Raw genomic sequence first — 24,877 nt, 5'->3', positions numbered from 1 at the left:
GAGCTACTTTGCCTGCGTATGGCCCGTGTTTAAGCAACAGGGTGAGATGACGTGGAGGGAGCGGATATGGCTATGCGCGGGCATGAAATCACAGTGGTGAAGCGAGGACCTGGATGCTCCCACAACCGAGCAAGCCAAGGTAGCTAGCTTGATTAGCGTCAGCCTTCGTTACACAACGCAAAGCTCGATTATTGCCGCGCAAGCTTAAAACGTCTGCTGTCTACAAAAATAAAAGCCTAAATGGAATGCTTATAAACACATGCATTTATTAACAAATAAATAATACTTCTTTCTCAATTAATGAGCAAGCATAGAGAATTCGCCACTGGAAGTGCTTGCTTCACAGATGCCGCTTAAGTAGAGAAAATGCAAGATTTTTATTCCTACTGGGGACTTTAAAATTACTGGTGAAGAATCTTAGAAAGAAAATGTGGTTTGTGCAATGTGTTTTGGTTGCAGTGTTCTGTAAAAACGGTTGGGTCAAAAGTGTATCACAAACGTATCCCAGTTAAAGAAATTATAGATACATCTATGCTTCCATCGTATTTCAGAAATTACTATGCATGTAATTTGTTGCACATGATTTATAACTTAAGCTGTATAAATAAGCATAACCATAGCGCATAAGGACACAACAAGGAAGATAAGATTCCCCCGACATTCAGTCAAGAGGTGATGTCAACTAGATATTATAAAGAATATTAATGTTCTTTACTCCTGAGTCAATATTTAATCAATATTCTGTTTTTATTTACATAAATTACAATCTAATAAAAATACGTTATTCACTTTGTTAACATGGTCTGCAATCTGACAATAATGTTTTTTTTAATAGCTTCTTTTATTGTCAGTCGTGATTAAAAGATTTATTTATTTCCTGTAATTGATATATTAATTTCTTTAAATTTTTGAGGAAATAATCCAGTAAAATTATAAAATTACTTTAGATTTTAAGCGAAGAAATGCATAATACTGACCTTTGAACGATATGCTAATGAGATGTTCTATTTTATTAGCAGCTTTTCACGTGACACATGCACGAGCAAAGCAATTGAATGTTTACATATTTTGATGACGTCTATTGTTCACGCGCAGCATAGGTGTTTTTGTCTTTTTCTATTGGCTGACTCAAAGAACTCTAAAATGGATGTTTCGGAAAGAAATTTCACAGAAAAAAATGAAATAGTTCGTTGTAAACTGCAGGAGTTGGACGTCCAGGAAATTGGCACTTTTAGATGGCTCAACGCCCAGTAATTATAAATTAAGCCTATTAAAGAAATATCACTGCTTAGTGAGACGTATTTCTTTTTATGCAACATTTATGAATAAAACCAACTTTAATAGGGCTGATAAAAGTGAATGGCCTTTATGTTTTGTTGTTTATAATGAACGTTTAGCCATTAAAAGTGTACTGTTGTAATTTTGATGTTTATTTTTTTTTATTTCGTTGGGTGACGTCGAGAAAGAATATTTTCAATTGTGTGTTATGAAGTACGCAGAAGTGTGCGTGTATAGTTTCGTTTCTGGATAAACTGTTCAACTGTGCAAAGTAATGTTTTTAAATCGTCTTAAGAGCCCCTGAATATTTTGCTTTCTTGGTTTGAAGAAACGGCAATGTAAGAATAGGGTTTGTATTGTTTATCTGCAGAATGGATTTTATTTTTATATTAGTATGTATTGAACTTTAATTATATTTGCATTCCGATAGAAATTTTAGTGTTAACGAATGACTAGTCAATGCACGGGATATTTAAAATGCGTTCTATTGATTATAAAAGCGCTCAGAAATCCTGACCAGAGTTAATTTTTTGTGGTGAAATTTGGTATTAAAATGTCATAGCATTTAGCATAGACTTTTGCAGCATTCATTCCTATGGGTTGCTACATGCATGGACTTTGGATCACCTGATCTTAGTATTATTTTCGGGGGTTCAAGGCTTGAATGTAGTAGCTCTTTTTTTTTTCTTGGTTGAGTTATAACTGATTTTGTTTTTCCAAATACAGAGTCATCACTGCTTTAATAAAGTAAAGCTACAACAATTAATTCAGATTCAGGTAGCTAAAGTTTTGTTATGCTCAGAAATGAATTAATTGAATTATTCTCAGAGATGAGATATTTGAATACCTTGCTATTCGATTCTTATATTTCTTGTATGAAGTTTTGACACCTATAAAGAAAATAAAATTGCACGAATTCAAGTTGACTTGTACTACTTTTTTTTTTTATTAATATGCTGGTTCGAATCCGGGTGAACGTAAATAGACTGTATAACAACACAAACATATTTATTGGATGACATTATCCTTAAATAGCTTCACTCAAAAGAGCAGGGGAGAAGTCGCAGAAATTGGGAATTTCTTGACAGGGAGAGAAGGAATTTGAAGCATTGTTCTTGAAAAGTTTGGAATTTTCTAGATGAAAACAGGCACCTCAACATATTTTTAAAAAATATTAAAAATGTAAATATAATGTATGTAATTTAGTTCTATAATTTTAGGAAATGTTATCGTTATATTGGTTTTGACAGAACATCCGTAAGTTATGGGAAGACTATCCTGTTTATAAGAAAATTAGAATGTTTTCTTCCCCCACTCCTTAAGAATATGTGTACTCCACTGTAATGTGAGTTGTGGGTTTATATAATAAAGTTATAATGATATACTATAACTTAAAGGTTTTTTAAACGATACAGAAAAAAAATGTGTTTTTAAAACTTTACAAATAGAAAGACTTATACTATTTGCCACACACTGGAACGCACCACTACGCTAGCATGCAAATATCGGTAAGCAATGTAGAATATAGGAAATATGCACCTGTTTTGTGATCCTTCCCACCCCCTTCAACAACATAACGCGTACCATTCTTAACCGTATTTGTTAATTTCCTGCTCGTAGATTTCACAATAGCCGTGTCTTAAAATCACTTCTGTGAGCAGCGGTTTTGCGTCCAAATTCGTTGATATCCTACCCTAAATACAAGAGTGAAATATCTGCAAAGTTCCTTACAGACATCGTGATATATTGTTCGTCCCTTGATACGAACTGTTAAAGTTGCTTTGGGCTCAATTAGGAATGTGCTTCAAAGACAACTTTAAAGGTATTTAGTCCTAAAACTCATGTTTCCAAATTAGCTGATTTTTGGGATAAAAAAAGTTTACTCTTAGATCTGCTTACCGAGCTTAGCACTACTTCCAAAGCACTTATTGATCTCTTATCATGTAAAAGGCGTCTTATTTCTACTCAACGAAACAGTAAGTGAAGATAAGCCAGTACTGGTCCTGTCTTAAGTATCCTCTTATTTCTTAATCATACGTAATTACTCTCAGGCATATATTCTTTGCAGGAAAAATTGAGAAAATAACGATTTTAGTCCTAAAGACATTAAATCCTTAATAGAAGTGGAACAACACAATTATTATGGCTGCAAGACGAAGTGGAAGTAATAACCTCAATCTTATGTCGTCTACCATGAGAAAGAAGGGATCTTCCCTCTCGCTTGTTCCCAATTAGCGAGACTTGTATGCATTAGACAGGGTAACACAGAGCTAATAGGATTAATACCATCCAAGGTGTTTGCTAATGTCAGCCAATCTGATTTATTGCTATCTGAAAAGCATTTTTTTTTTTTATCAGGGCAGAATTTTACCGGACTATTCGTTATCAAGACATTCCAGATTTAATCGTTTTGTACACTGCACGCGCTAGCATTACCGAAGACAATCTGTGAGGTGATCGGATGAAAAAGAGGTTATTTACTATGGGGAGGGGAGGGGGGGAGACTTGCTAGCACTAATCAAGCGCGGAAACGAATTAAGAGTCCCTTCCCCCTATCTCTGTTTTCGGATTAGAAGCCGAGATTTTCACTGGTTCGCTGCACTTTGCTTCATGCACGGGAACAGTGTCCTCAAAATATGCCCTTTTTAAACGGCTGTGATGTCCTTATTGTGGCCGTGTTCGAACAGTCGGAAGACTGTTGTTGTTAGTGACAAAACACCTTGGTTGTAAATGCTAACTTATGACGAATAAACGAGATCACTAACGAAAATCTGTTTATTTATTCGTTGTATTCATTAATTGTTTATTCTTTCTACACACTCGAATATTTTTAAATTATAAATTACATTAGTTTTTTCTTCTAAAGAATAAACTGCGGTTGTCCAGAATTTTTAGCATTTGGTTAGCTCTTGATTCAATGAAGTTTCAAGTTCAGATCAGTTCGACTCACTGATCTGAACTGTCCCCATTCGATTAACAACCTTTTGTGACCTTTTAGAATCCTGGTGAATTCAGCAACGGGTCGGCCACATGAATACGCGATCGTCTCTTTCAGGGATTGGTTGCTTTTCTGTGCAGCACAGCAGGTGTTGACCCGATCCCACATCGTCTCCGGTGCCATTGCACGCAGTCAAAAAGAACAAGACTAGGGTTAAATACTTTTTTTTTTGTCACGAGGAAATGTAGAAAGCGTATTTTTTTTTTTTTTGCTTGCAACCCTAAAGATTACCCGGATTTTGATTAACGTATTAGACTAGATGAATGGCTGAAGTCCTCTTTGGAGTGAATGTATAAGTTGATATATTGAATCTATAAAATAATTTAATGCATTTCAAGGCAGAATATTTTATTCAAACTAAACCATATCGCAAATTTTGAGTGCTTCAAAAAATTCAACCTTCAAACAAGAAAAATAAATGGCTTTAATTGTGTAGTTGGTTCAACTTGTGATACTGTATAGCAGCAACGGCGTAGCATTAAATCAAAAGATAGTTGGGGGGGGGGGGGGGAGAACAAAAGGCTATATATTGACAGACAGTGGTTCGTGTCTATAGTTGGCTTTTTATGATATCAAAAAACTGCTGATTTTCTGCAAAGTTTGTATTTTCTTGCATAAAACTGGTTATGAGTGGAGAGGTTATAAAAGTTAAAGAGATTCCACTTTATATTACACCCATCAAATGGGAGTTGAATCGTATATGCTTTAATTTGTATAGTTTTAATATAGCTGCTTATCAACTTCTGGAGCTCATAATAAAGTTGCATTAACTTTATACTATGCATGTATTCGTGGATATTTGAATTCCAGTGGACCACTTTACTGTAAGTGTTTTTCTCCGTGAATTAATACGTTTAAATTACAACCACAGGGGCCAAGTTGGACTACCTGATCCGGTTCAATTCAAGTCATAACTGCAAGAAAATAATCTATGCTTCACTTAAACAGACCTCGAGAAAGACACTCATATTCCGGTCCAGTCATTGAAAGAAGAAATTCTCATATCTCCATCCCAGATCGATGAGAGTACAGGAACCCAACATCCAAGAGTGCATCTTCCCTGCCTATGAAGGAAAGGTTCGCACAAACATTGCCGTGATACCACAGATCTGACATACAAACCCATCAACCTGTTATAAGATTGTGACTATGCTCGTCGAATCCCCCCTCAGGACTTCTGCAGATGGATTGCCAATTTCCTGTCTGGATGCACACTATGTGTGATGGTAGATGGCTTCCTATCCTCTCGCAATCCAACTAATGCCGGGGTCCCTCAAGGCTCAGTTCTCTCACCGATCCTCTTCCTTCTATATATCAATGACCTACATCAGTTGACCTCTAACCCAATACACAGTTTTGCAGATGACAGCACACTACGTTCCTCCCTTTCATTTGACAAATCCTACCCTACACAACTCGCTTCAACCCCACAGAACATCAACCATCACTGCCCTTAATTTCGACCTCCAAACCATCCTCCGATGGGGGCTCAGACACACCTTGTCAACTTTAACGCTATTAAAACCCAGTTCTGTCTTATTTCTCATAAAAAGAACCATTTTCCCCCAGCATTGCTTTCGATAACACTCAAATTAACAGACAAGACGAAATTTCTCTTCTCGGAATTACCCGGACATCAAACCTCTCCTGGCATAAACACATCACAACCATTGCATCCTCAGCTTCCAAAAAACTAGGATTTCTCTTTCGCTCAAGACGCTACTTCATCTGTAAACAGCTGTTAAAAAAAATGCTTGACTCAATACAGAGGAGAGCAATTAGACTAATAAATGACCCATCCCTCACCAACTCGCTCCCCCCCACTTTCACATAGAGGCTTGGTCTCTGCAATCTGTATATTCTATAAATACTTTCACGGGAAAGGTTCATCTGAAACAGCATCAATAATTCCCCCACCCTGCACCAAGCCCATTGGAACACGTACAGCTGCCGCCCAACATCCTTTCACAGTACACCTCGAAACCCACAGAACAAGTTTCTTCTCCTCATTCATCCCTACTACTACAGTACTGTGGAATAGTCTTCCCCCTGACGTATTTCCCAAGGAATACAACATACAGGCGTCCAAATCAAATGTAAACAAGTTTCTCCTTTCACAACTAACGTACTACAGATTGACCAGCGAACCTCCTGTATATGGGCCCAACATGAAAAAAAAAAAAACTTCCTAGAGTATAGGTATTAGACGGGATTGCAATGTGAAAAATATGAAATATCAGAAATACGAACATGTTTTTCTTGACGCCATCTAGTGAAAAAATGCAGATTGCTTCACTGATGATGGCTTAAATTTAAGATAAATCTGTGCCCACTTTGACGCAAATACCCCCCACAATAACTAGTTCGTTATAACTTAATTTATGAGCACAAGATTATAACGAATCTGATGTTCGACTTCTATTCATTTTAATTTTTTAAAAAAATGAAAAGTTCAAAATGCCAACTTATCCACCAAATAGAAATTCTAAAAAATCTGTCTATAGATAGTGCTATCCCAAGCTCAAATACTGGCAGTTTATTCCAGACGAGATTGAATTCAGTAATGTAATATTCATTGGTATAAATAGACACTCGCTAAGAAATAAGTTCATCAATTTTATTAATTTCCTAGACATGTAAGTCTTGAAAAATATATTAACGTATTAATTAAGACGGGAATTCAATGGTAGTAGATCATGCATTTTCTAAAAATATAAGCAGAAACAAAATTGAAGCAACAACATCATTTCCAAATCAAATCTCTTGTGGATCACCTGCATCGGTATTAAATTAAATTTAGAAGTGGCATTTAAAGACGGATATGGAATATTCCTTACCCTACAATTGACTATACGGTATTAAAAATAAGCCCCATCTCCTGGGGACCAATAAAGATGCAAACTAATATTGACAGCGGTACGAGAAACTTATTAAAAGTGATGGTTTGGCATTTTATTAAACATCAAAAATGCAAAACACTTAAAATCATTTTATTTAGAGACAATATCTATCAAAGAAAAGTAAGGCCTGATACGCATGGAATAAGAAAATACATAAAGATTAGAGGTCAGATGTATAAGAACAATTTTAAACATGCATCCCATAATTAATATTACAAGAATACTCTCAAGAACTGGAGAAGTCGTTATGAAATTTTAAAAATATTGAAAAACACATTAGCGCAATGAATTTTTAAAATGTCACGGTAACTCAGTCAAAACCTATAGAATACTTCCTTTTGCTCTCCGAAAAGATCGAACTGCTAAACAAATAATTATACAAGTTTATCCTCACTTGGGCAAATGAAGTTAAAACTAGTATAACTAGGTTAAACTAATACAACTTCAATTTGCGATGTCCATAATGGCAATAGCGTCAACACACGTCACTTATACATGATATAATTCTTCACTTTTTCAATCAGCAACAAAATGTAACGCTTCCGTTGGATCTTAAGTCCGTGGTGGTTTTTGGATTTCCGGTCGAAGCAACTCAGGCTATGAGGCCAATGTATCCATTGCGTGCATGTGTTCTTCTGGCCGGTTTGTCTGTTCTGGGGGACGAAAAACCACGAGTTTCTGGGTGAAACCAACTATTAGCCAAATTCTTTTCAGAGAATCGGTTGGGATTAATAAACGTTAAGCACTGAATATGCTTTGAACTTCATGGATTGCTTGTAATTCGCTAGACATTGCCAAACTAATATTAGCAGTGTTTCTAGATATACATAAAATAGATGAAAGAAAATTGGAATCGATGAAGAGGAGGAACTGCCAGTAATTGGCTTGAACTTTATTTAAATTCAAGATCGCAAACACTTAAAATAAGCAAGTCTCTAACTCGAAATTATGCTGCTTCACAGTGATCTATCACAAGATCATTCGTATTCATACTGTTGTATGTATGAGTTGGATATTTAATATGCAATGACAAATTATGTGAAGTTGATCTTAAAGTAAAAAAAATGGTTTCACTAATTAACTTTTCCTAAATATCACAAGAACAAAACAAGCATTTTTTTTTAATTTTGTAACAGATCGAAAAACAACCTTTTCACTCCAATAATATATTCTTATTATTGAAATTGCAGAGAAAACTCGCAATGCAATTACAAATTAGAAATGTTAATTTTATAACTTAATTATTATTTAAAATCTATTGTGATTTCTGGTAGAAACCACGTTATTGACGTAATAATGAGGTATAGTGATAACGTTTTCTTGCCGAGTTCCGTTCAATTTAAAAAAGATTATATTTTGCATGAATTTACATCGCTGTACCCTGGGAGATGCCCTAAATAGATGATAGTAGTTGCAACATGGAATAACATATCATACTGAATACATTACCTCTTAAATATTTATAGTTTCATGTTTACTACTCTTCCTAAGAACTATAATGAATACGTGAATATTAAAGAAGGTGTTTTCTTTAATAAATAACAGCGTGCAAAACAATTTTTTCCCAAGTGACGTAAAAAGGAATGCATAAACATACTTAAACTAAACCTTTTCACTGATCTTTTCCATGGAAACAAGCAATTAAATATTATCGAAACTGTAGGACTTAATTACATTGAAAACGAAATACGTCGTTGAGGAGGTTTGAAATTTTATTTGAAGATAAAAAAAAAGTAAACATATTATTGTTTTTTTTTTTAATGTCAAGTGACAACATTAAATAAAAGTAATTAATTTTATATCATTTGAGATATATCCAGACACGAGGCTTATTTATCGGAGTTTCTTACAAGCATAGTTTGACACATTTCATTCCATTAGATTTTTGTTTCACGAATTCAAAGAACTGGTAAAAAAAAAAAAAAAAAAATGCAAACTACAAAACTAACGAATGCTAATCTAAAAACAGAAGGCGCATTTGCCTCTTTAAACTGTTTTATTCAGATTTGGCTTCTTAATCTCGCTTCATTCTCTAAATGGATTGAAGTAGTCTATAAATGCGTAGAATGTTTAATGTATTTGAATAGATTACAAATATTAAATGCTAATCTTGAGATGTGTTTGTGCTGATGTGAGTCCATCTATTTAGGATGATTAGCTTATGTACTGTCATTAGTTATAAGTGCCTTGACCAGTATTTTCCACTGCCGAAGCTGGAGAGGAGAATCAAGGAGAATTTTACATGTGATCTTTCCAAATGCAAGGAAGGCTTCTTTTCTTATTTTAACTAGGAGGCTTAAGAATGCTTGTTATTTTATAGTAACATGCGAAAGGTTTATTTGTTGGATATAAATAATTAAATTTGTTATGTAGAGAGAGAGAGAGAGAACTAATTTATAACGAAAGAAATGCCCTCGCCTCGCTAATTTTTTATCATTAAAACGAAATTATTTTTTTTTCAAAGAATATTTTGTAAAATAGCTGCACAGTTATATTTTGAGTTTTTAAAAATCTTTAGCATGATGGAAAATATGCTCGTTTCAATGTCCCGAAACTAACTAAAATAAACATGCTATCAATTAATGACTCAAATGTCAAAGAAAAAGAAAACAAAACGGATTTCTTTTGCTTCATTATAGAGAAAAACAAATAGGTATTTATTGCTATTAAATGCAATTTAAATATTTAGTTTTAAATAGGTCGTTTCGTATTAATTTACGAAACATTATCTCATACTGTTCAACCACAGAAGCGAGAGTCGTCGTTGGCAGACTGCCAAGAAGAGTCAATTCGTGTTGAAAGGGAGAAAGAAATACGAGAAAGATGTACGAATTGGTCACCAACACACGAAATCACGTGCTCTATGCGTAAAATTTTCCAACTGTTATGAAAGCAAAATAGTTATCACTTTAAAAATTACAATAATCATAAAAGAGAAGTTAATTTTCCGACGTGTAACAATAAACAACTCATCCCACAAGACGGATCGATTACTCTATTATCGGAATGGATTCTTCTTCTGTTGACATGCGCAGAAGTGTCGAAGGATTTGGCATCTGTGGGTGTACAGTAGATACGATATTCTGTATAAAAGTTAGATTATTTATTCTAGTTACAAAAAAAAAAATATTCAGTATTCGAATTCAAACCCATTAATTATCTGTTTTAGCAATGAATTAAGCATATTTGGAACTATTCAGTATTCATACACACTACTACAGTTATACGCAAAGTATAATTTTATTACATCAGGAATGTCCATCTTGCAATATAAACCATTTTCTCGTATGAAAAAAGTAAAGATCAAACATGATTTGAAACCAGCATGAGAAAGAATTTGGAGGGGGGGTGGGACTAGAGAGGAGCTTAGTAGTAAGTCGATGCACATGTGACTCTTACTAGGCCTATTTAATTTAATATGCTATGTGTATGTATGTATGTATGTATATGTGTATGTATGTGTGTGTGTATATATATATATATATATATATATATATATATATATATATATATATATACACACACATACATACACACAAACTATTGAATTTGCAAATGATTATTTTTTTTTCTAATGTAAAATGATATATAGTTCCAAACGTCTTGTTACCTATCTAACATTATTATTCTCATTATTCTTACCAAATCTTATGTCTAATTCGTATTCAATACGTAAAACATCGCAGTGCAAATCCAAAGCTTCCTGCGCATGTTGACCTTTCAAAAGTAGATATTTTTATTAAAATAATTTATTGGTGTGTGTATATAGATATTACATATATATCTATTATTTAAATAAATATTATTATAAAAAAATTTATTTGATATAAAACTTAAAAAAATTTATATTACAATATGTCAGCTTTTTGCTTTGTGGAGTTTGGGTTTAGCTCAGATCAAATTTACATCAGTGCTTTTTTTCCAAATTGCAACCCCCCCCCTCGGTCAAGGTAATAATGAATAAACTAAAGCTTTTTTCATTACCGAGTATACCATTCATTTTTTTTTTGGCACTCGGACAACTGAAAATGTACTTAAAGATGTTTTTTTTAATCACCTTCTTTCACACGTAGAAATTAAAATATATTCCAAGCATTCGCTTGTGGGATTTGCTGTAATACATTCCATCTCTCCAATCCTTCATGTCACCAGCAAATGCGTTTTCACAGTGTATCCAGCCTACGTATTTTTTTAAATTAAATCTTGTAGTTTTTCTTTTATATAGTTATTTAAAAATAATTAAAATATAAACAATATTGATTATTTAAAAAAAAATAAAATAATTTTATTAAAAATTTTATGAATTTTCTGATACACACCTAAAATATATTTGATTATATTTGATACGAATAAATACGATGGTGATATTTTTGATAGATGGTGGGAGGTTGTTGGATTAATACCCTTGGAGGGTAATGGATGGCAATATTGTAGCCAAAGAAGATTTAACTGATGCTCGGCTATTGCTGTACCCCCTGCCATGATCAGAGCTTTAATAGCTCAATAACACACTTTATCCTTATACTGTCCTCTACAGATAACGGGGAAGATGAAAAGCATTCTTGCTTTGCCTCTTTAAGCCAGTCCTTATAAGGATTTTTGATAGATAGAATTGATTGTTTGTATCTATTAAATGATTGAATTAAATTTGGCAGATGGTTTGTGTTTCGTTTGTCAACCACGTGAGGCCGATAATGAGGAAAATCAACATGTTCGTTTGCGATAACTGCTATTGATTGGCTTTGAAAGATGAACCATATTTTATTTTTCTGCTCGCCAGCCAAGTCCACCACTGCTTTCTGAAATGGAAGTTTTTCCCCCCTACTTACGACCAACATAAAGTGCCCCATTATTCGCAGCACGAGCGGTTAGAAAGCACCGTAAAGACGCACCTTATCTCCAAGCGATACCGCTACTGATGAACCAATAAAGAAATAACTAAAATATCGCTGAAAATATTCCCTTTATTTTGATCAAAAACAATTTTCCACCCTTTATAGTTTTTTGTAGGGTTTACGATCGACTCAGGCTTTCATTTTTTTTTTACTTTCTTTTTCCTTTCCGCTCGATTGTATTGCGGCGATTACACCTAATCTGTTTACTGTCGACTGGATGCTCGTAAACCGATAGCACAGGGCTGCCATCTTCGTAATTTTGCAGAAGGAAAATTCTGCAGGAACACAATCTATCAACGGGCCTTCTCCTTCTAGGAGGCGCTTTGCCAGAGCGTCCGTATAGGAACGGCCAACAGGGCTATTGTTCTGTCAATGATAATAGGGCCTCTAAATCTGCAGTTCCCTTTAGTCTCGCGAGGTTAATTTAGCAAGGAAGAAGAAAAAAAAAATTGCAGATAATGTACGATAGCCATTCTCCAGAGAAAAGCCCCCTTAAGACAAGCCAAGTCAGCCAGTTGTCGGGGCAGACGGAGTGGAAAAGAGATTGACTGCGATTTGATAGGTTTGCAATTACAGTGAGGTATGAGCCCGGACTGGGAGGCGATATGGAATGCTTACCACTGATGAACGAAACTGAAGCCTCTCCTGCTATCTGTGTTAGGTGATCAACCTAGCAACCGTGCGAAATCATAATTGATTGATAATAGATTGGATTCGGAAAAAAATATATATAAAGGAGGACGACTTTCGTTAAATACGTTAATATTTTTCTTCTACTTCGTATATTAAGTTGTCAGAGGAAGATCTATAGCACGAACAAGACCTCGAAATTTGCCTTCATGAGAGAACACACAGAGTCAGCGTGTCGTAATTGAAAAAAAAAAAAAAAAAAAGAAGTTTGAAATATGAGAGACAGGAAAACGTTAGTTTTGGGGAGAAAAAAGGAAATTAAAAAATAAGTAGCAGAAGATATGAGGGAGAGGGACAAACCTACTGGCTACACAAGGTGAGGGCGGCTTCCCCCCCCCCACACACACACACTCAGAATTTTTTTTTTTTTTTTGGTCAACGCGACTGGATTTTCACTCACACGAGAGTCCTGAGTTATTGCGGTGGAAGGGTTTTCCCTTCCGGAAACTTCGGGTTTCCATTATTATTAATGCTATTATTATTCAAGACCTCCAGAGAACCGAGGACTCATTGAGGGGGGCCATACATCACCCACACCAGCTGTCATATCTTCTCTTAAGTTCACTCACATTAGATGCACTCACCTTCAAGAGAGCAAACTGCTCCTCCTCACTCACTACTCTATAAGAGAAAAAATCGAGCTCTTAGTCCTTTCCTAACCAGAAACGAACAATTCCACGAATCCCCCCACCCCCACCCAAGTTCTTTCTGCGCCTTCCTTATAACGAAAATTTCATCATATCCTATACTATTCAGGAGCTTATAGAGACCTCTATCATATCATCCCTCCTCCTTCTGTTTGGCAGTCCACTCTCAATCTATCCTCATAATCCAGATATTATCTTTGCACTTTTCCCCAACTTCAGGGGCGGCTCGTACACAGGAACTGCAGTGCCCCCAATTTTTCTCGATATATAAATATATTTATTAATTTATTTATATTTGCTTGTAATGTTTAATTTTATCATCGAAAATCCTATATAATTCTCTTATTTTGTATAAAAAATAATAAAAATCCATCTTGTAGCACTTAGGAGTACACTAGCAGCACTGTGTTTACCACAGTGTCATATTGCTACGCACGCAAGCATATGCACGTCATAGTGAGATGCGAGCTATTAGCGTAATGCGGCACTGTCCGTCGCGCAGTTCCACTGTTGTTTATATGCAGTTTGTGCCAGTAGTAGGGTGTTCGTAGTGCTTATCGTGTTTACTGTGTCTCTTTAAATATTTTGATATTACATTTAAAGACATAACATTTGTTATAATTTTTTTTTATTTTAGAACATTATTGAAATTATGATAATGGATTTTATTTTTAAGCAATTTTGAATTATATCAAACTTTATAATTTTATCAATAATAAACAATATTGTTTCATGTTTAATTTTTTTTTTAAATTTTTACCATAACTTTGATATTTTATCTAAACACGTATACACTGTACTTGCAGCGTTTTTGTATATTTCGAAAGTTGCAGCACCCCCATGATTTCAAGCCACGAGCCGCCACTGCCCAACTTCCTTATCCCCCCCCCCCTCAGAATCCAGGAGATCTGTGCACAGTAGTCCACGTGCGGTAATATCAAGGTCTAATTGTAAAGTGGCAAAATGCCCCCCCCCCCCCTCCGCAAAAAAAAAAAAAAAAAAAAAAAAAAAACAGGCAAACCGCCCAGAACAATACACGTAATTTGCAGTCATCGTATTCTCGCTTCATAGCTTTAGTTGCATCCCGTAATTCAAAACGACCACAATCCCTTGAGGAAGAGAAACACCAAAAGATACGTTTACCGAGTTTAACTTGTTTACCGAGTAAGTACAGTTGTGCAGAAGTACCTTCAAGTGAGAAAATATATGGCTCTTATAGGTTAAGTAAAACCAAAACGGGGAAGAAAAAAAAAATCGCACATCTGCACTCAAACGTTGATTATATTATGCAGGTCAAGAGAAATTTTAATCGAAATCACAAAATAAAGTCAACTTGCGACCTTTCATATAGTTCTTTTTTTTTTTTTAATTTCAAAATTAGGTATGTTCAATCGTCCGCTGTATTGTAATAAAACCATAAACGTATTAAAAAATATGGCAATTATGATCACACATTTTTTCAAACTCTTTTCATGTCTCTATTTTGGATTAAAAATCAAATACCAGTGTTGGAATAGATAGGACGCTTTTACAAAATTAATCTAATTACATTATTATAATTTGTTAGCAGAAAATTTTAAATTTCTTATCATTAGAATTGATATTTAAATCAATGCTTTTCATTCGTCCTTGCATTCTTCGTTTTTCGTATATTCTGTTGATGACAAACGTAAAAATACTCGCGATTATTTCTCAGATATGCATATCATTATATTGTATCATGTCTTATCATTATAAAAATATTAAAGCATTATAAATGACAACTAAAAGGCTTGAATTTAATGTAAATAAAACATTAGAGGCTAAAATATTAAGATTCTTTCTAATTGTATATAAAATATAAGTGCATTTATAATATTCTATATTAATTTTTTAAATTATAGAACTAAAATATTAAATAATTGATATATTTTAGTGTTTAATAATGCACCTACCAAGAGTTTACTTATGCTAAATTTAACTATTTGACATGGGATTTTCAGTGGATTTTTTGTCCTCTTAATATTTGTCTGTTATCTGGTTTGAACAAATTTATTTACAAGCCAGTGAAATTTAATTAATTTAATTTAAACACTAATCGAGGGTTGGAGATGGTGTGTGCGAGATTCTATGCTAGAGTTAGTGTCTTTTAACTAGTGCAAACTATCGACGCCGAAGATCATAAGTTCACATGGTAAATTTTTAAAATTTGAGGTTTCGCTCTATATTTCACTATAAAATATGAATGAATTTACGCTCTAATTTAATATAAACATTTCCAATTTCGATGGCAGAATAATTCGCTTTTTTTTTCTCTCATTACAGATAGTAGCAGCAGTGATGGAGAACATGGAGGCGAAGTTAAAAACGTTGCTCGACAAGTAATGAGACCTCCAGGTCATAGCGGTAAAGCCAAGAAAGGTCATCTGGTGTTCGACGCAAGTTTTGAAGGAGGTATTACCATTTGATATTTTAATATAATTTTAATCTTTAGTAGACATACGCGAAAACCAACCTAACATAATAATAATAAAAAGTCCACGAAACTATTTTGAATACCGGATATGAAACGCAACAATGTACATCTTTCACCACCGGAAACATCCATGCGCGCGCGCCCTGCAGATTGCGAACCAATGAAGATCCACCGAAATTAAAATGGAACAGTGAAGCAGGCGACAGTAATTGCTCGCTCTCCCAATAAAAGAATGGCAGTAAAAAAAAAAAAAAAAAAAAAAAAAAGACAAGCAATGGAGTAATAAATAAAATTTTTATATGCGCATTTCCTAGGAATGCAAAAGATGTTTTTTTTCTTTTTAGAAATAAATAAAAGTACAACTGATTCTAATAAAACAAGAATTGCATAAACAATTATAGTCATGCGTCCAATTCTGAACTTTCATCATAAAATGGTTTGTTTAATGCAATTTTTTTTCTTGCAGCGCTGAAAGAAAAAAAAAATTTATTACTGTCGTAAGATTACCTTTTCTTGCCGAACTTGCTACCTGGAGCAATCTTTAGCATCGGGACAAATTAAATTGGAAAACAGAACGTTCTGGAAGTCACAAGAGATTAGTTCTTCATCTACACTCTCATTTTTTTTCGTTTGCTTTCAGAATGGGAAGAAATAAAGCAGAACTTAATTGTTTCTTACCTATTCTTTCTTTTTTTTTTTTCTTCGCTTCATCTGGTTCAAGAAACACGGTGATGTTTGCGCATGCGCAGTTCAGAACCATCGTAAAACTATAATGGCTCCAATTTCTCTCCCGGACTTTTATTAAATGTTGCCTGATACAATTTGAGACGTACTGGCGAACCAGAATGGCCAGTACGATGGAGACGTTAGCGGATTTTTTTTTTTTGTTTTTTTTTTTGTTTCTTTCACACTGCGTGAATGGAAGAGAGAAATGCGTTTCTTTTTCTTTTATTATCTGCGATTAACTTGAATGAGTGATAATGAAAGCTTAATAAGATTACAGATGACTTGCGATATCAGAATAAGCCAAAAAATCTTTCGAGTAACAATTATAAGTGAGAGTGGATTAATCTCTGGTCATGTTTAAGTTCTGAATTATGTTTTTGATCCAGTAACGAAAACGAAACTGTTCCTCTTTTTATTATTTCGCCGTTTTTGGTGCATTTGCAAAAAAAAAAAAAAAAAAAGCGGTTACGTAGTTGTAAAAATGCAATATGTTCAAAGATTACGTAGAACTTATTCATGTATTACTTGAATAAATTCTGTCGAAATATTACTGAAAAATAAATCTGCATATATGGTTGTTTTTAAATTCTAAGCTATTTGGATATGCTCGTATTCTGCGATACTTCCATCTAAATGAGAAAGATGATATTTGCGGATGTTACACCTGCACAACTCATTGCAAAGTTAAGCTTGGATCGGTAATTGATTGCAAATCATCGGTAATTTTGTTGTCATGCTACTTAAATAAGTGAAGGATTTTCTGTTAAATAAACTCGTTTTTTCCTCAAAGAACAAGAAACAGAAGTGTAGGTCTGTATATAGGAACTCTTGGACAACAGTGGATAATAAGTTTTCTTTGAGAAAAAAAAAAAAAAAAACAATAGGTTTTGCATTGAGGAGTTAAGATGGTCTGTTTGATTCCAGCTTAGGTCTATTTCAAGCATTTTTGGCTTGAAATAAACAGACAATATTTTCGCGTGCCAAAAATCTATTTTGTAAAAATAATGAAAAGTTTGCAAGAACCAATTAACAGTCAAATAAATCGTGATTTTGTTTTACAGGAATATGAGGAAAATATATAAAAAAACATGCCAAAGAATATGCTCACTGAAGAAGGTGCTTAGTAAAAGCTATATTATGATGAGCGAATGCGATTTGTATATTATGTAAAGTTTCAGTTAGAATTAAAGGTTTGCTTAAAAGGTAGGACAATCACTCTCCACAACGTTGTGGCTTTCAATGCTGACTTACGATTGGCAAGTATGGAAAGCTCTTTCCCCAAGTAGTAGAGCTCTGCCGCTACTAAGTGGCGTTATATGTCTTATCATCCGTTTATGTGAGGAAGGTGAAAAACCTTTACTATTACTGGGAGAGAAGTGGACTCTGGTATAAGTCACACAAGTCCATATTCGCTCCATTTTAGTCCACCGACCCTGTTATGTGGCAAAAAGCCAGAAAGTTTCTCTTTTTCAGGGCAATAGCGCAGTATTTGAAGAGTGTGAGACAGTTATCTTGTGAAGAATATGTCCCCCCATGATTAAAAAAAAAAAAAATCGTTTTTGTTTTCTTATTTAACTACCTTCTTTGATGTCATTTATCCAATACAATAGAATTTGGATTAGATGGAGAATCTAGCTTGGAAATGGAAAATTAATTCATAATTTATAGTATATGGATCTGAGCACTATTTATAATATCATGATAAACATTAATTAGAATGAATTTATTAAAATCAGATATTAAGAAGTAAAATTACATTAATAGTTTTAAGTAACTAATATAAAAAATTCCAAAATATATTATTAAAACTGTAAATTATTAGAATAAGTTCACATTTTTTTGATGTTCATTTATACACCATATTTTAAAGAATATAGTAATTTTTAATAGCAAACAATGAAAATAAGCTTGTTCTGTAGAGAGATGATGTAGGTGATTGATACATTCAATCCAATACCCTTGGAGGGTAATGGATGGCAATGCTGTAGCCAATGAAGTTCTAACTGAGGCTCGGCTATTGCTGTTACCCTCCTGCCATGATCAGAGCTTTAATAGCTCAATAATACATTATCCCTACACTGTCCTCTACAGATAACGGGGAATATGAAAAGCATTCTTGCTTCGCCCCTTTAAGCCAGTCCTTATAAGGACTATAAGGATAAACTTGTTCTGTAATTTCATAATAATAGTGTATGATGGCATTTTAAATTTCAACGAACGCATATACTGCATATGTTATTACCAAAATAATAAATATGAATTTATTCTTTAGCTATTATCAAAAAGGCATCAAAATATTATGTATTTTCTTTATTTCAATAAATGTCAATATTAATTATCAAATATTCAAGCATTCATATTGAGTAATATTGTTAATTATGAAATATATCAAACTATTCATTTAGATATATTTAAACATTTTATCAAAAATTTTAATATGATACGATTGAGTACCCTTGAACATGATGAATAAGTATTTCGCAGTCCCGATTTGTTTATCAAAGTTAGATTCTTAGTTATTATTGAAAATAAAAAATGAAAATTCATCAAAATGTTCCGAAGTCGGCCCAAAAGAAATGAATTAATACATTTTACGAATATATTTATTTTTCAAATAGTCAGTCAGGCTTCAGTCATTCAAAAATATTAACTGGGAAACAAGTAATCAATTAATGTATTTCAGTCTGGTATGATTAAACATTTTGATAAAAAGCTATTCTTCATGGAGTGACGCCAAAAGACTTTATAATTTTTTTTTCTTTTTACTTGGCAAAGGATATTATTAACTTCCTTCCCAAAGTCTCGAGCAAGCCTTCTATCCCTGCAGAACGTGCTTCTCCGAAACGTGATGTATGGCATGACAGAAAAAAAAACACGCCTAGTATAAAAAAAAAAAAAAAGAGAGGGGGGGGGGGGGAAATTATAGCTTCCCTGTCACTTCTTATAATTAACAGAGAGCATTAAGCGGTGAACGAAATTCTTTAGGGATTTTTGCGTTCCCATACTGATTTAAGACGCACAAATGGCAACTCACAATAAATGCAATGTCTTAATTAACATAATCTTTGTAGAGGAAAATAATTTTGTTTTACGGAGGCGCACAAAAAATAATGCGGAAATGTCTTATGTCATTATTAAAGTATGAAGGTAATTCTGCTGGCGGTCTTTTTTTTTTTTTTTTTTTAATCTCAATTGCAAGCACTCGATGGGTGTGGACCGAAACAAAAAAAAAAAAAAAAAAAATTAAAAAATATAAAAAAATCACTATTAGAGAGCGTTACTTTCATTGTTTAAATTTAGATCAGTGTAAAAGGATAAAAAAAAAACATTAATGGAATGCACTAGTGTGATTTTGACCGAAAAAAAAAAGTAAAATATGTCAAAGGATGAGATCTATTGATTTTTGCATTGTGTTTTGAAACTTGAAAGTCATGTTGGGCTTCGGGGATGTACACTTCGTATTCAAGCCTTACTGATGATCAGAGTGACAACTTACTAGAAAGTTTAAAAAGAAAATACTGATGGAATATTCTAGCGATGTGGTTTTGTGCAAAAAATGTCTTTTTTTTTTCATGATTCAAAACTAGTTTTGACTATAATTATTAATCAGCATATTCTATTTTAGAAAACAAAAATCCAAGAGTGATCAAATTATCTTAAAATTAATTCTGACAAAATGAAAGGTGTTTTACGATCTGTTGCTATGTGACTTGCGACATTGGTTGATCAGTGGGTTAAAATAAGGGAGATCTGCTAATTAACTAAAGGGGACGTTGTAGCTCACTCGGTTTCGACAGATTTGGTTGGAAAGACCTGGGTTCAAATTCTCACGTGTGACACGACGAACTTTTATCGGGGTCTTTTCGGATAAAAGTGATTTAGTCGGTGTTATACGGGATTGCAGGGTTTCCTCCGGAAGCTCGGGTTTTCTTGTCTCTCAAGACAGGCCTATGAACACTCATTTAAAGATGAATTTCTTACCTTAGAAGGAGTGCAGCGAAAGAACGGCAAGAGCAGCTGCACTAAATTGCCTAAAACACTGCGACTCAACCGTCTAAAGAAGGACGAGAACTCAATGGATGGAACTAACTGAAGCAAAATAGTTTTTCAGTTAAAGTAGGCCCAGGAAATGCGCTGATCTATTTAGAATTGAGAAATATCATTTTGGCAGGACAGTGGGATAACAACTTCACTTAAAAATAGGTTGGCCTACGTCTAGTAGCCAAACATTACGACAAACGTATGCTGGAGACTTTTATCCTAATAAGATGGTCACGTGATAAACAAGTCAGTGTCAATTATTGCCAGATCATTGATCTGACAATATGCCCGACTGATCGATCCCCAAGACAAAGAATCAAAAGTTCCGATATACAGGATACAATCAGGGAAATGAGTTCACCGATACAACCACGAATATCAACGAAGTTTATCTAGTAGAAGCATTCGTCAGTAAGTCTCCCGACGAATGCTTAAATCTGTTGCGGCTTCATTGGATTAGTCCAATTTAATTTGGCGATAATGTTTCTCCTTCCTTCCGGATGATATTCGCTGAGAAATTTTGATAATTGATTCTGATCCATTCGCTGTAATCCCATTGTTTCGTGCCTGCCAGGTTAATAAAAGCATATTGTAGAGATAAGGTGAGATGGAACGTTAGCATTGGATGCGATAACGTGAATTCCATTTTCTGTTATTTTATGCATACAAAACAGCTTGACAACGAACTCATTTCGATTTGATCAGAGCCATATAAGGTATGAGTAGAGGGTCTAGTGCATGTTTCCTTGTACTCGTTAGACCTCTTGCTGACAGTAAAGTACCAGAGGTCTTAGTGAGGGTCATCCTAACATCATTCCCGATCAAATGTATCCGTTCTGAAAGCTAGCATCGCTCGATTTCAGAACGGCCTCTCATAAACGGGCTACCGAGTGTATTTTTCAATGTTTAGCTCTCTTCGTGCGATGGGATTCACTATCGGGAAAACATAATTAAACACTTTCATTGTTATAAACAGACAAATTAACCCCTAAAATAGTAATGGGGAACTGATTAAAAAGAATGAAGTGACGAAATGTGCGACATCGAATGAGATCTTTGCGCTCTCCAGCTGACAAATAAATGTGCAAGAAACAATGTTATACTATATCCCATAGCAACAGTAATTTTAGGCGAACAGTCCTACAAGACAATGTTATTAAAATTAGAAGACTAGGAACTTTTCATATAAATCAGGGTTTAAGTCGAGATCTGAATCCAGTTGAGCATTTTGGAACTAGATAATGTATGCAATGCAGCAATTGTTTGCTTATACAGGTGTAAAAATGACGCGGAAAATATTTGTAAAACGTCATTTGACATTATACCACCTCATTTAAAGCTGTCAACAATAGATACTCAGTCTTCGGTGTACAATTCTGTATAAAGTCCTGTTTTTTTACTACTCCACTCTTAGTAGGAAGAGCCGGATGTAGATATCCGTTTAGAAGAGAAAAATATATAGCTCGAAGAATAGAGTAATCCCGAGCACGCAGTCTACGTGATATACTTTAGTCCAGTTGTATTTAGAGTAAGTGGATAAAACAAATTGCAACCACATTCGCGGGCCTGAGGACAACTTGCCTCAGGATAATGTGTGGCCTGTGCAAGCCTCTACTGGACGTTTCTGTTGATAAAAATAGAACCAAATACGAAATACTGTCCGACCACTCGACACAAAGTGCTTAACTTGAAATAATGGACGCTAATAAGGTGAAAATCTCTTTAGAATTACAATGGTTCTCCATCCTTCCGTTTTTTTATCCTATGATACGTTTTGACCTCGATTCTGATCCATTTGGAGTTGGCAGGGATGGTTTTTGCTCCCAGACATTGAATTTTTCCTTCAACGAAACAGACAAACCAGCCTAAGTAATACACGTGTTAACCATCACGAATACATCGTTCTCGCTATCTTAGTTGCCTCCTTTAATCCAATTTTAATTGCTAAAAGAAGTCGCTCTTTAATTTCAATTGGTTGATGACATTCAGAAAACACACTAAACGAATGATGGTAAAAGTACAGTGTAAAAAATCTAATATTTTCTTTTCTCTTCGTTTTTTCTTCTTCTATCCATCTCCCTATTCAGAGAATTAAGATTGCCGTTAAACAAATCTCAACACGTGATTTTTGAGTTTACATAAGCGAGTCAAGTCACTACGATATAATTACTAACAATCATTTTTTGCAAATTATTTTAATGGCAATAATCTAGTTTTTTTTTTTCTTTTATCGCATCACATTGTTTGCAAGTAATGTTTGCTTTTAGTCAACAGTGGCTACTTTAAAAATGTTGCTTAGTTACTTTAAAATATATGTTTTTATATATGATTGCTTTCAAGAGAAAGTAAAACATACGAGAAAAGAAAATAAAACGAGCAGAATTTAATGAATCAAAACAGTGAAAATATTAAAAGCTACAATTAACCAGGATATCACGGCATCACGTGATTAATGTGCCAACCAATAAGAACTTTCTGTGAGCTGAACTCTGTTCTAATTGAAATCTGCATTCCCAGTATTTGTAACTTCCCAGTAATTAATAATAAAAGAATATACATATATAAAATAAATAAAATTTAATTTATTTATAATTTTTACTATTTTAATTTAACAATTTGGAAGATTAGGGCTTTGTCTGTGGAGGACTATCAGGAGTGACGTTTAGGTCCTTAAACTACGCAGTTACAGGCAGCAGCTTTATGACAGTGCATTGTATTGCCAAACCAAGAAAAGCAGGACTGTCACACTGCCATCTCCGAATTTCATAGTTGGGGTAACCCACTTTGGTAAGAGACGTTCACTGGGTCTCCGCCACACTCGTACATCAGCTCGGTAGAAGGTACAGCATGATCCTCACTCCATAACACGGCTTTCTAAGCTTCGTGTCTCGCTGTATACGTTGTTTGCGTCACTGAAGACGACGCTGCAAGTTGGTTCGGGTAATGTGGGGGCTGGCGTATTGCTTACCATGGAAACTCACGTTGTGAGCCTTGGTTCCGAATGTTTTCGTGCAGATTGGTGGATCCAGTCGATGTCCGGAACTCTACATTCAACATTTGGCCGACGAATGACGGGTTTTATGTATTATCCTTCGTAGCACCCTGCGGTCGTTCAGTGAGTGTGGTGAGTCGTCCACTGCGAGCATCATTTGCGGTTAACACCCCTCACTTCCATCTCAGATTGTTGCCCTAAGGTGGCCCAATTTGTTATCAGTTTTCCCGAACAGATGGGCCTGCAACATGGCATCCTATCACAACGTCTTTTTCAAACTCTGTCAGTTCCTTTCTCGTAGCTATTTCACCCGGACACAGTTGCACTGACTTGGGAACATCATGTTCCTCCAATCCAATTTATACCGGATACGAACATGTGTCTCGTTAGGCACGATGCATCTTGCTCGTGGGGTGGTGTCCGTTGAATTCTTTGCTTTGTACATGTGTGTGTTATACAGTATTTATATATTAAATAAATGTAAAATATTACAAGATTTGTAAGGATTCTGATTATGTTTATTAACAGGGTTACATAAAATCAAATAACTCCTAGCGGAAGGGCACATCACGTGATCTGCGGTAAGAATATTAACAATTCAATAGCCTACGGAGCAGTTTAATTAACTTGCGTTTTTTTTTTTCGCTACATCATGCGTTGTCATCATTTCGGATACAAAGTGCTCTATCCGAAATGCCATAGTTATAGCTGAGTAATCCGACTCCTTTAAAGAGTTTTTCACCTGAAGATGAGTTAGCCAGTCTTGCAAGGTACTTAGCAGGGTTTTTTCTTCCAGAAGCTTGGATTTTTGATCTGTTAAACCGGCTACAAAACACGTAATTTACAAAGAATAGATACCAACGAACATAAAACTAACCTGCTCATCTTACTAGATGAAGTGTTTTGGAATGATAATTGGCTGGTTTTCGGGCCTTATAAGCCTGCAAAAGTAGGAAAAAATACTATTACACTGGTTTCTAGGTTGAAAAATCCCATTAAAATGAGGAAGAAATGTTATCGATTGAACAGAAATTCCCCATTTCCCCTAACCTTTGGAATGTCATCCAACGAATCCACCAGTTTCAATAAGCTCGTACGTAAGCACTGTTAAAGGATTCCGAGTTGGTTTCGAAGTCTGCTTCTAAAGCCATTTCTGAAAGAACTTCGGAACAATTTCGTTACTATTTCCGAATAAAGGTGTCGCTCCAATAAAATAAATAATTTATGGAATTTAATTTCCCGAGTCTAGCAGCGA

The 24,877-nt window shown here is 34.5% G+C and overlaps 1 protein-coding gene across 1 annotated transcript in view; it reads left to right on the top strand.

The window, feature by feature from the left end:
- Window positions 1-1,199: 1,199 nt before the first annotated feature.
- LOC150096698 (cytosolic carboxypeptidase 6) overlaps window positions 1,200-24,877 on the top strand; it is a 414,915-nt gene continuing 391,237 nt past the window's right edge. Inside the window, exons 1-2 of the mRNA XM_090408692.1 lie at window positions 1,200-1,616; window positions 15,713-15,841. Coding sequence (XP_090264818.1) covers window positions 15,772-15,841 — 70 coding nt within the window. The 5' untranslated portion in view covers window positions 1,200-1,616; window positions 15,713-15,771. The remainder of the gene's footprint in view (window positions 1,617-15,712; window positions 15,842-24,877) is intronic.

The sequence above is a fragment of the Typopeltis vanoorti genome, chromosome 18, assembly GCF_054136105.1.
Source record: "Typopeltis vanoorti isolate ZY-2024b chromosome 18, IOZ_Tvanoo_1.0, whole genome shotgun sequence".
Taxonomy (NCBI): domain Eukaryota; kingdom Metazoa; phylum Arthropoda; class Arachnida; order Uropygi; family Thelyphonidae; genus Typopeltis; species Typopeltis vanoorti.
This window is presented reverse-complemented; position numbering and strand designations above follow the sequence as displayed.